Source organism: Scomber scombrus, chromosome 8 (genome assembly GCF_963691925.1).
Source record: "Scomber scombrus chromosome 8, fScoSco1.1, whole genome shotgun sequence".
Taxonomy (NCBI): Eukaryota; Metazoa; Chordata; class Actinopteri; order Scombriformes; family Scombridae; genus Scomber; species Scomber scombrus.
This window is the reverse complement of record NC_084977.1, coordinates 27009438-27022875: the sequence shown is the minus strand read 5'-3', so window position 1 is coordinate 27022875 and position 13438 is coordinate 27009438. Positions and strand designations below refer to the sequence as shown.

The 13438-nt window shown below is 37.7% G+C and overlaps 1 protein-coding gene across 1 annotated transcript in view; it reads left to right on the top strand.

The window, feature by feature from the left end:
• The first annotated feature begins 740 nt into the window (after positions 1-740).
• The window catches only part of atp11b (ATPase phospholipid transporting 11B), a 54231-nt gene continuing 41533 nt past the window's right edge, over positions 741-13438 (top strand). The window contains exons 1-2 of the mRNA XM_062423489.1: positions 741-1071; positions 13262-13378. Of these exons, the coding sequence (XP_062279473.1) occupies positions 1045-1071; positions 13262-13378 (144 nt within the window). The 5' untranslated portion in view covers positions 741-1044. The remainder of the gene's footprint in view (positions 1072-13261; positions 13379-13438) is intronic.

Here is a 13438-nt window from a genome sequence, read left to right as displayed (position 1 = left end):
AAAGAGGCACATTGACACTAAAAACATGTGTTGAAACATACTTGATTTGACTCATTTTTGACAAAGATTAATATGATCATATTCACAAAATACAATGACTAATCAGCAGTAATGTGGATATAATGACAACATGGGTAAAGCCAGAAAATGACATCATATTACTGTAATGCAGCCCTTAAAACCAGTAAAAGACAACACTTATATTTCCCAGTAAGATGAATGATTAACACCCTCCCAACACACTCTCACACACTCTATCTATGACCGGAAACACCTGTTTCGTATTATAAATAATTAGACACAAGTAAAGTAAATACTTTATATATAATTGTAATGTTTATATAGCATTGTAATGGTGAAGTGATTAAAAAACAATATAAACAATCTCTAAAATAATCTATTGTGTACAATATACATAAATTCCTAATATACAAGTGTGCAATGTTCTATCTATCTATCTATCTATCTATCTATCTATCTATCTATCTATCTATCTATCTATCTATCTATCTATCTATCTATCTATCTATCTATCTATATATCTATCTATCTATCTATCTATCTATCTATCTATCTATCTATCTATCTATCTATCTATCTATCTATCTATCTATGAGTGCGGCAGACAGACCGGCCGGCAGGGGGCGTCGCGAGGCCGGCAGAGAGCAGCCCATGTCGGCTGTGTGCGGGCAGGAGGAAGCCTATCGTGGCAGAGCAGAGATGTAGCTGTAGCTGGGACTTCTTTCTTTTTTAACCAGCCGTCTGTCACTTTTTTTTCCTCTCCGTTACCGTGGATCATTTTTGTGTGGACATTACCGCGGAATGGGAACAGCTGGATTTAATCTTTTGCACAACTACACTGCATGAATGTGTCGCGTAATGCAACCGAGAAGAGCTGCCTTCGTTGGGAGAGGGGAAGATATTTATGTTTCGGGACTGTTTTTGTTATAGAGTAGCTAGTTGCTAGCGCTGGCTGGCTAGCGACTGTTCAAGGCTACTTGGATAATATTGGTGTTGTGTGTTTTGTTAGTTTTTTTTGCAAGGATGCTACGGTGGATACGACAGCAGCTGGTAAATAATATCTCTTACTACCTTTTTCTCATAATGCTGGCACACATTTTCTCAGAACAGCAGCAACATAATATAATGATTTCCTTAGCTTTTAGGAGAGGTGCATGAACTTTAACAGGGGGTAACATCTCGCTAGCTAACACAGCATTTCCACTAATAGTTAGCTGTGTGTCCAAAACATTGTTGTGTGTGATGACAGCCAGGTGGAGGTGAATAATATGGTTACATTTTGTTTTAGGTGGAGGCTTTTAACTGCAAGCACTGCACTTGCACTTGCACTTGCACTTACACTTGCATTGTATATTATCTTGTCAGTATTTGTCTTTTTTTTTTTTTTTTTTTTTTGGTATATAAAATATAAACTAAACTAAACGTGTTAGCAACCTTCACAGCTAGCTGCCGATAAGTAATGCTAAGTGCAGACCTCAGCAACATCCCTGAGGTTTGAGCTTTAAGTTGCTTTAAGTTGATTTTAACATTTTGTTGTTTAGGTGGAGGCTTTAAAACTATATGCACTTACACTTACACTTGCATTGTATATTATCTTGTCATTATTTGTCTTTTTTTTTGGGTGCATATTTTTAAACATATGCAAATATAAACTAAACCAAACTAAACTAAACTTTCACAGCTAGCTCCCATTAATCAATGCAGATAAGTAATGACATCCCTGAAGTTTGAGCTTTAAGTTGCTTTAAGTTGATTTTAACATTTTGTTGTTTAGATAGAGGCTTTAAAACTATGTGCACTTACACTTACACTTGAATTGCATATTATTCTGTCAGTATTTGTCTCGTTTTTTGTTGCATATTTCTAACATGTGCAAATATAAACTAAACCTTCACAACCTCTGCAACATCCCTGAGGTTTGAGCTTTAACTTGAAGTTTGTTAGTATTATAACCAAAGCTGATTTGTGTTTTAACTGCATAAACATTGTCTGAGTCTGAGGCTCACTGGCTAACAACGTAGCTTTAGTCAAACTCTGTAAGCTCACAACCTCACCTAAACCTAGAGGCTATTGCAACTCTAACCACACCCTACTTTACTTTACACAATTACTTTGTCTTTTATTTTTTATTTTTTAGGCAGCCTCATTTATTCATGTCAAGAGTTGTCTTCACTCTGCAGCACATCGCTTACTTTGATGACATTTTAATTGGCTCAGCGTCGTTTTGATTCATGTCTGATTCTAAATATTTGCAAAAAGAAAATAAATTGGGCTAAACTTTCTTTCAACTGTCTCCGGTTGAATAAATATGCTTTAGAGAGCATCCTGTATTGGCCGTAATTACCTGTTGTTTGTCTACAAACATGGCTGTAGGGTGACACAGTGATAGACAGAGGCTTTAGTAGAGAAAAAGAGAGGTTACAATGACAGTGATAGTCCAGTATATCTCATATATGTCGTGTAAAAAAAGAAAAAGAAAAAGAAGAGTCTGATGGTGATTTTAACTCGTGTTGCCAGTGCAGAGAGTGAGTCAACGGTGCATAGCAGGAGCATTGAGGTTTGAATTACCCATGTGACTGCTGAAAGGAAGAGTGATCTTTGCTTTTGCTTTCAGTCATGCAGCAGTGACACATAATACAGGCTTTTTTAGGGGGCTAACTTCTGATTACAAACAATAATGATTATAACATTACATTAATTTGCATCAAGTGGCCAAAAATGCACAAAATGAACATATTTTAAAATGTTATACTTTTGTAAAGGTTCTAAAGATTCTTTTCCATTGAAGGTCCAATTTTACCCATATCTACTGACATGGCTTTTTGTTCAGTTTCAATAAAATAACATTTAAATAATTATTGCTATGTTATATTTTCATGTTTTAGGTAAAATAGGAGATGGTACTGTGTGATAGTTGGAGTTGTGTTGTGTAAAACCTAAAAAAACCTCTCTGCTCTCTGAAACATCAATCAAGGTTTAATGACCCATTTATTCATGAGTCAGATTGACTATTGATGCATTTTAAATAGATTTGTGGTTCAAAACGTGGTGTAGACACTTTTTATGAGGGGGAATTTTAGACCCAGGAACATGTGAGGCTGTAGAATATGAACAGTATGGTACCAACTCACCTGACCTGATACTGAGGGGGGAGTTTGTTCCACAGCGTTGGGGCTACATCAGTAAAAGCATTGTGTACTTTGAGCTGTAAGCTTGGACCTTCCTTGGAACATGTAACAACATGATTTTCAGATCTGAGGGGTCTCAGTGCAGGATAAAGTGTGAGGAGTTCAGAAATGTAAAGTGGAGATCAGGTAGAGATTTCAATGTTATTAGTACAATTTTATATTGAATTAAGTAACAGATGGGAGGGCAGTGTAATTCAGCCAGGCAGGAGTAAAAAAAACAAACATGATTCTCAAAGTAGAGTTCACAGTTTGGGTAACAACTTGCACTGACATACAGTATAAATGTGTGTGTGTGTGTGTGTGTGTGTGTGTGTGTGTGTGTGCGTGTGCGTGTGTGTGAGAGACCAGGGCTTGCCCCATGTGAATGCACTAATTCATTCAAGCCATACATTGGTTAAAACTGTTGATGTCATCGCAGCACCTCAGTGAGTTTATGAATTGTAAGGTGTGTCTAAACTCCCTTATGTCCTAGTCCTTGAATGCTCCCTGTGCTTCTGGTTGTGTTAAGAGTTCAGCTCCTGCTCGAGCTTCATAATTACCAAGTTTGTACAAAATCTGCTTTTAGAGATTTATTTTTAACCTCACTTTTCTTCCAAGTTGCTCCTAATTTGAGATAGCACACTTAATTTGACTCATCCCATATAGCTTGACCTGCCTGGTTAATTAAAAGTGTAATTAAAATGCATCTTAATTCAAATGGCCTAATGAAAAAAGTTTGTTTTGGGCGATGGGGAAGGGTGAGGGGGGTGTTTTAGTGTCACCTTGGTATCAACTGGTAGGTAACACGGCGCTGCTTATCACTCACACAGCCACCGCTTATCAGTTCACTTCTGGTGACATTGGTCTACATTTAGAAAGAGAAAGAGAGGAGGAGGTTTCATGTGGGTGAGTCTCATTGGGCATGGCTAAATTAGTACAGATGGGCAGGGGCAGTGTGGCAGGCTTTTCATGTCAGTCCTCTTCCATCAGCAGCGTTTATATCATGTCTGTCATGTGCATTAACATCACAAAAGACTAAATACAGGACAGACTGCAGCACAGACTAGGAAAAACCCTTTATAACATCTTGTCCTGACATTTGGTGCATGCTCCTGTATTTCCAGCTTTTCCTATTAATTATATAGAGTGTGGCCTATTTGTAGTTTAGTTATTTGAAGAAAAACAACACAAACTTGAAACAATGTAGAACAATATATTTACTGAAAAATGTCAAAATCTAACAATATTTTATATGTTCCTAAGTAATGAACTAGTTGAACTTAGATAATCACGTCTACTTTATTTGTTTCAGAGCTGAAATATGAGCATTAAGTATTCTTTTGATGGTTTGTTTGAAACATTTATGAGCTGGTAAAATTTATTACCCATGCTTTGTGGTTGTGTCATCACCATTCATGTGTATACACCCAGTAGTTAAATTACTACATCATTGTTTTTTTAGTTCTTTTTATTGATATAACCTCTTAATTTTGCGCTCTGAGTGCACCAGAATGATGCATTTGACTTAAAAATGTACAAAAAGAATCCCTAGAGGGTCAGATTGAGGTCCAACCACCAGTCTCACAAACGTCTGTGGGAAACACTTATTTTTATTGTTAAGTCACAAATTACAGTGTACACATTGTTTTCTGACCACTTCAAAAGGTACATCATATGCTTTTTTTTTTTTTTCTTCTATTGATTTTCCACCTTACAGGCAGTTATTGGCCCTTTGCCCGTACAATATGGTATGAAAGTCTACTCTGGTGTTCAGGACATCTGGGACTTGAGATGTGGTTGTTGAACAGCAGCAGCTGTTTTAATGCCAGAAAATACAAAGTCCACGTTTTTCTTTTTCATAATAATCGTGGTACTAGTATTATTATTATTGTTATTTCCCAAAGGAACAGCAAATGTAAAACTTGTCCTCTGTGAAGCTTGATATCAATGATGTGGGACTTTGTGGAAATTGCTTGACTGCGCTAAGAGGAAAGAGTTTTCTTAGCTATTGCTTGCGACTGTATAACCAAGCAATGATAATACTGAATATGTCATTTGAAACTAGAGGTTATTGAATGCTTACTTTTATGCATGACCTGTAACTTGAATATGTTTCTGTCTCTGCAAGTTGAATAGAAACCTATAGCTGCCTGGAGGAAAGAAAATCAGTATAAAATCCTCTGGTACTCTGTGTTCAATGATGGAATAAGCGAGAGACAAAGAGTATTCTGTTAATATAAATAAACATCTAATATTCATAACAATGCAAAAACACTGCATCTCGCCCTGTTGAACACTTTTTTTTACAGTCTCATTCAGGATCATTATCACACATTGCTGCAGCAGCCCTACTTATCTGCTATCATAAAGCAGTAAATCCTATCATAAATAACTAACCTATCCCACCATTAACAGAATAGTTAATTTTTAATCACCTATAGCTCTGCTGCAGGATGTTGTTACTGTAGATATCTATTTGACATGCCTGTGCTCATGTTGCCGTTGACATCAGTCAAAAACAGCACCCACGACATCTGACTACAGAACGGTCTATTGCTCTCTCTCTCTCTTTTGTGTCGCAGTCTTTGTCTTTACCACTCACTCTTTTGGCTACCCCTTCTCCATGCACTCTTTCCATCTGTGATTAACTCATCCCATTTTATTAAATGCCTCTTAGTGTGTAATGCCACTCAGTGCATTACCCTGGTCGTGATGCATTAGTCTGTTGCCGAGCCGTTGTTGAGGCTAGTGATTTCCCCAAAGGTACCATGTGGAACTTGTAGGCTTTTGGTGCGGAGTAATTACCTGTCGGCCTATAAATTAATGGGGTACGAGAGTGTGGGGACAAATGAAAAGCCTGATTTCAGCTGTGAGGGGTGTTTACAACAAAGTCACATTGTTGTAATATTGTAGAGTTGAACAATTGCTCGAAATATTATCGCAGGAGGCGCTATACGCTATTTGTTCAAGGCAAAAATGTGTGTCAGTGTAAACTTTTATTAAGTTAAATATTGTCAGGCTGCAGAGATGTCCAGGCCTAAACATCATATTCTACAGACTTAAGAAAACATCTTAGTTTGGTATAGATCCCTGCAAAAATCCCACCATAATCATTTTAATGTGTCTTCCAATGAGAATAATGATCATTCCCTCTAATATCGCAAACCATAGCGCAGTTGCAATTTCAGTCAAAATAATCACAATTAAATTTTTGTTTCCGTATTGTTCAGCTCTAATTATCAGTAATTTATTTTAATGTTCATTACTATACTGCCAGGTAAAACATGAAAAGAAACATGTCATTTTCTTTTAGGTTATGGCCAGTGTGGACACTCCATCACTCAGTATCAGGCTCTTTGCACCATCTTAATAGTCCACCATCTGCACTTTTTAACCTTCCTCATTAAAAATGGTGTAAGTGGCACTAATATGTTCCTTACAGAGACAGAGCGCAAAGTGTCATACTCTGAAAACAACGCACACCAGAGGGGAAAACAATCGGCGCTATTATATGCAACCATGTAAGGGAACACAAAATGTCTGTAGCTAGCTACAATATCCGCAAGTCAAAGGGTTATTTTAGCACCGTTTGTCTACCAGAGGTGGTTTATAGCATGTGCTGAAACCCTTTACATTAACCCTTTACATACTGTTCATATACTAACTCATAATTAGTCTCTACACCAATTCACATTCATTTATTCCCCATCTGTCATTAATAAATGCTTGATTAGTCCTTCTGTTTGATTAATCTTGTGGAAAACATTCACAATCCCCATTTTAACACAGGTCAAATTTGTACATTTTTCATATATAAAATGTTGTATCAGCTGCACAAAAATTGAAAAAAGATGCATTTTATTCCTATTTTTGTATACTGTGTGTCACATTAGGAAAAGTCAGACTAAAATAAATGTGTGTAGGGTGTTTTTACAGCTCTCAAATGTAAAAAATATAAAAAAGGTAAAATTGTATTTAAGGGTTAAGATGCTATGCATGAATGGACAGGCTGGCATCAGGTCCACAGGCTGGCATCAGGTAGACAGGCTGGCGTGACACTTTTAACCCTTACGTATTGATCAGGGTCAAATGTGACACATTTTTGAAATCTGTAAAAAAAAAAAAGTCCATAAAATGCATCTTTTATTCTTTTTTTTGAGCGCTGATACACATTTTTGACCTGTGTTTATGACATTTTTTCTCCAAAATCAACCTTCAAGCATGATGTATTCATCATATTCTATAAAATGTTTTCCTGGACCATAAAATAATGATATTGAATGTTTTTTTCCCCATAAATAAATAGAAACATTATTAATGACTGATGGTGAATTTATGCATTTCCCCTTTCAGGCTTTTACAGTTAGCATTTTAGCTGAATGCTAACATCTATTCCAGACACAGCATATGTTTCAATTAAACAGCTGCTGTTTTTCTTTTTTTACTTTCATGTGTGTTCACTGTGATTTAGCAGTGTCCAAGAATATGTGTCATTTTTTAGGGAGGTTTTTGAGCTGCAGGCGCCTGTGCTGCTCAGGTCGAGTCTGTCTCTTCCACCGCACTGCACACACGCCTGTATCCACATCTGTCTGAGGCTCGGTTTTTCAGTAGGGCACAGCTTATGAAAACTTAGTTCATCCCAACACCACCACCACCCATCACACAGCAGCTTTTAGGCATATTTCTGTTTGCTAGCAGACAGAAGTGACAAGGTGGCACCTTTCTTTACGCAATACAAAGTCAAAGGAGAGAGGTGGACTTTTTTCCTTCCTTTGACTCTACATCTCTGCTGATCTTTGAATATTGTTGTTCAATAATATCTGAATGTTAAAGAAGTCAAAAATCACGCCTATCATCCCTGTCAAAGTCACAGCATGCTTTAGATTTACGGAGACTGATTTACAGTATAATGAGTGATGTATTTATCAGTCTTAGTGTTGTTTTGTGTGTTTAATGATAGGATGCATTCATTGGGAACCTCAACCCATTTCCTGTGGGTATGTGGGTTTATTTTCCTGGCACTTGCTCACAATCTAAAGTATTTTTTTATTTTTGTAATACTTTTTTTCTCCCTCACCTTTGCCAGTAACACAATAGTGTTATGACTGATTTTGTATTTATCTTGGTTTTTAGAAGAGGAGAACAATGCAGAACCAGTTAATGCCCTATGGGCCGCAGCACAGACACAACAACATAGTTTTAACCTTTTGTCTATTTTAAAAATAAATGGATCTAATGGAAAGTGGCATTTAATACTATCAGATCATCCTATTGTGATTTTATGATTATTTATTCATTGGATTTACTGCTTTTGTGACAAAGAGATTGATATCAGTCGACCAATCTTAGTGTTTATGGATGGTTAAGTGTATGTAACTATTCACAACAGAGTATTATTCATTGGATAACATGAAACAATGCATGACATTTACATTAATCTAATCACATTGGAGTATTTTCCAGTTGTGGCCGTTGTGCAGCGGACGGGTTGCATCTTTGGCCAGACTATTTAAACAAATATATCCAAGATAAGGTTTAAAGATAAAATAGATCCATGAAATAAGTTTTATTTGTTTAATTCTGGTTCAAAATCAACCACTTTGCTTTTATGCTGAACAAAAATGATGAGAGAACGGACGCTGAACTAAATGCACATGTTCATACACTGTGCACAGTCCTTGTGAGATAACATCTTTGCTACCGGTTATCCAGGGCGGTGGCTGTGGCTCCGGAGGTAGAGCAGGCCGTCCACTAATCAAAAGATTACTGTCCTTGGGCGAGAAGATACTAAACCCCAAATTGCTCCCAATGATTGCGCCAGTGACCCTGTGTGGTAGTTTGCAGCCATCGGTGTGTGAGGATGTGTGTTAATGCTTGTAGTGTAAAAGCACTCAGAGGCGTTAAATAAGTGTAGTCCATTTCAGTGGCTGCGTTAGATTTTCATTTTGACGTACAGGGTCCTAAAAAGTCAGTCATAATCATTATTGCCCCTCATTTTCATTTCAGCTTCATTATTCGCCTCGTTTGTCAGTGCCGTCCCAATGAATGGACTTTTTAAAGGAACTTCGGACACTCGGCTGCCGTGCACATTTTCTGCACTTGCTTTTATCTGGCGTAACAGGCGTGTAGTGTAGACACATTTTAGAGCGTATAGGTGGCATCTTGGCTGCTGAACTGCTAAGCGCGCTAACTCAAATTCACCAAAACTTCAGCACCACATGTCGCATTAAATCGAAGAATACTTGTGTTGATTAGTTGATTAGCAAGTCCATACAAATAGTCATATTTTGTAGCTCTGGGTGCAAAAAGGATCGATTGTAGGTATCGTTTGACGGGAGAAGTTATCGATTTATTTCGGTTCATACCTTAAAGATTTGGAGGACGGAAACCCAGTCCCAGGTGTGAATAACTTAAAGTTACGGTTGTTCACCCTCAGTGTAATCTGTAACCCTTCAGATTTTTCTCATCATTGCTAAAAAATATTCAGCCAACAACGCAACCTTTTGTCCATTTACCAAACACTGCACGGACTGTTACTGGTTTGGTCTGCTGAGAATCACTGTTCCACTGGATGTACTAGTTTAATCCTTAATTGTTAGTTTACTTGTTGGCTCAACAAGATGAACCAGTACACGGTTTGATCTTTTCAGTATGAGTAATGTCACAGGCCAAACCTATAATAATGTATAAGAGCTGCTCCATCAATGAATATTACAGGCTGCTACAGAAACACTGGGTGAGGTTCCTCCTTTCATTTCACAAGGCCACAGCTTTGTTTGTACTCTGTCAGCAATTAAGCAAACCTAGGCTACTGTGTGAAAGGATTTCAATGATTAAGCAATTTAACTGGTAGGTGATTGATTTGGTGGAGCGCTCTGAATCCCCAGACTATCTGAAAAGCTAGGTGGAGAAAGTGAAGGTAAAATATTGTTCCTCAGCAACAGCCATCAAGGTTTGTTTGATTAATCACATAAAAGCGTGTTAAGTAAGATGTTTACATTCCTTAAAGTAAGAAGCTACCATCATCTATCTGCAGGGATGTAACAGCTCATTGATCAATGCCAGTGAACCAACTATTACTCTTTTTTCTGACTTACAAAACTCACTTCCTGACCGGTCAATGTCTACAGTCGCCGGGTTACATTGGTTAATTTAAAATCCTGTATTACTTAATGTCTGATTAAGTGTAACTGACTCATGGGACCAGCTCAGGAGCCAGTGTTTTAGAACAGAGATAGCATTGTGCGGGTTCCTGTTTGCTACAGCAACACTAAAGTATGAATATAACATCGTACTGGATGTGCAACAATGTGACTGTTGCAGGATGTTGCTCTAAAAGAAACAAACACTGTTGCATGTATTATGGTAAGAAGTTGCTAGACAGCTTTTTTCTGTACACAGAATCAGGGCATTAAGGTGTTTAAAATATAATATGCAGGATTTGTCAGTTGGTGTTTGTAAACATTTACAGACAACATTTAAAGTATGGCCCTCCTCCCCAGGTCAGAGAGAGAGAGAGAGAGAGAGAGAGGTCCGAGCAAGCAGCACTAGCTAGAACAAAGCCATGAATCAGATAAATAAAACATTATTTCCAGATTGTTTCTAAAGCACATAAACAGTCCTCATTGACAGATTTAGTGTGAATGTGGAGCTTCATCATGTCCGTTGTGGCCTCTCTGCTCTGTGTGTGTGTATCTCAGTCCGATCCTCACTCAACTAGAAACACAGACCTGCTGCTCTTTACACATCCATGATGTAGCATGGTCACTATACTTCGAGTCCCGATCTCAAACCCTGTGCAGTTTTATTGGCTGGGGGCTTCACACCCACTGCCCAAAGGTTGATGCCCAGAAGTGTCCCGAACACAGAAAAAATAATAAGAAAATACAAGTAGAGGGCAGATAAATACATCACCACACACTTCTACTGGGTCATGACTGATTGAGAGGAATTACTTTTGTCCTGCAAGGTATACCTTTAAATATGCAGTCTAAAAACAGGTTTAAAGACATAATTGTTTTTTGTGAGGCAGCGCCAAATATTAAGTGTAGATAGTTTATATCTTGAATTCACTGTTCAAATGTTGGAGGTTAGAATTGGGTCTAGAAATGATGACTAAATAAATATAATGCAAAGAAACAAAGAAAGGATAAAAGCTTTGAGCAAAGTGAAAAACAACAGGATCAGGATAAACACTGCAGTAGATTAACAAATGTGGATGACAATCTCAGTTTAGATGTGGTGCATTTAAGTAGAAAACGATAACAGAGCAGCAGCAACAGCAGCCGACGGAGAAGCACGAGACAGTGTAACAGTTTAGGCAGTAATTGTTCACATGTGTCCTGAACAGAGTTGGATCTGTGTTGGGAGTGAGTGACGTGGCCAGGATGCATTCCTCTGTGTTTGTGAATGGGCGTGTGAGCGTTGGACCGACGTCATTTAACATTTGCAAGTGATTTTAAGCATTCAGTGCAACTTTCTTAGTGTAGCAGTTGTGTTGGACAGGGTGTGACACACAGAATAGCACTAGGGAAAAAAATGTTAGAGCTATGAAAGAAATGACAGAGATTTATACAGTAGAAATGTATTTTAATGAATGAAAAGTGCATCTATATGTTCTGGTTTCTAGCTGAAAGGATGAACATGACCAAACCTTAGACTGAGAGTATCGCTAATATTATCAAGTGTTTAAGACATTATATTTTTTATATTTTGACATTCAAAAATGTGTTTTAACCATGCTCATATAACCCCACGTGAATGCCATTTCTATTTACAACACATGTCAAGTGTGTATGTGTAAAAAATTCACAGTTGTCAAGGTTCCTCTAAATGTCACTCAGTTTATGTGGTTAGGGGCAAGACAGTATGACAAAGCTGGTGACTAAACTGAACATGATGTTGATTTGTACCAGCTATTCTGACCCCCCCCCCCCCCCCCCTTTTTTTTATTTTTTTTTTTTATTAGAGACATCTTGCAGGGCTTTAGTTTCTTATATAAGCTATCTAACACATAATTAAGCTTTATCCACTACTGGATTAAAATGAGCAGGGGAATTTGTCTTGCTTTAACCAGCTTAGTTACTCAGATATTTGCTTTTGAGTATAAAACTCACAGCAACATACAATCATAGTAATTGTAGTAGTAGAGTAAGGATTATTTACCTTTCTCTCTCACACTGCACTGCAACTATAAACCTCCAGCTGTACTTACATGATGTAATACTAGAGTACTGTCTGCTATTGTTTATCTTTCTGTTTCTCACTGTTTGACCCCCCTCAAATCCCAAACTTACCTCGGCTACACTCTACAGAATAATGACCCCATAGAGAAAATGCCTTTACACCACCAATTATATACTATACTGTAACTGAAACGTAATGTTTTTCACCTGGTGGGATTTTAGCGTGGCGGAGAGTGTCAAGTAGTTAGTCTTGCCTCTTTTCTAACGCCAGCTACGTGAAATAAGAGTTGGCTTCAGAATATTAATGTCGTAATGTTACTTCCCCTTCAGTTGCCAATTCTTCATTTCAGTTGATTGCCTATCACTCTGATTAAGTCTAATAGCTTTAATGTATGGTTATTTCAAATGTGAGCTAAAATGAAATTGTATTTTCCAGGCAGTCATTTGTGTTTTTAGCAGAATTTGAATTCCATCTATTTTGATATTTCTTTGTCTTCTTACAGTAATCAGGTGTATCTCTGTTATGTCATTTATGATAATAACAATATGAATAATTCTCCTATAACTATGGCTTAATAATTGTGATCTTGGGCACTACTTTGTCAAACTACTATACATAAAAATAAGTCAAAAGTTTAAAGCCAGGTAACCCTTGTAAAAAAGGACGGCCTACTTATTGAAATAACTTTTACATGAGTTAACTTGCACAGAAAAAAAGTGTGATGTCTGCGAGCTATAAGGGATGTTCAAAGAGAAGAGTTGTTATGTAACTAACCTGCTGTCTCTTTGTTCAACCCCCTCTTCCTTCCCCCTCTTTCTCCTTTTTTTTCTGCCCCGCCTTCCCCATCTCTCCACATCATCCCTATTCTCATCCCTTCTTTCCCTCAGGGCTTTGATCCCCCCCATCAGAGTGAGACCAGGACGATTTACGTAGCGAACCGTTTCCCCCAGCATGGCCTCTATACACCACAACGCTTTGCTGACAACAGAATCATCTCATCCAAGGTACCAAATGTTGCTTAAGCCAGTACTGAAACTCTATACATGGTATCTTTTCCCCACAGT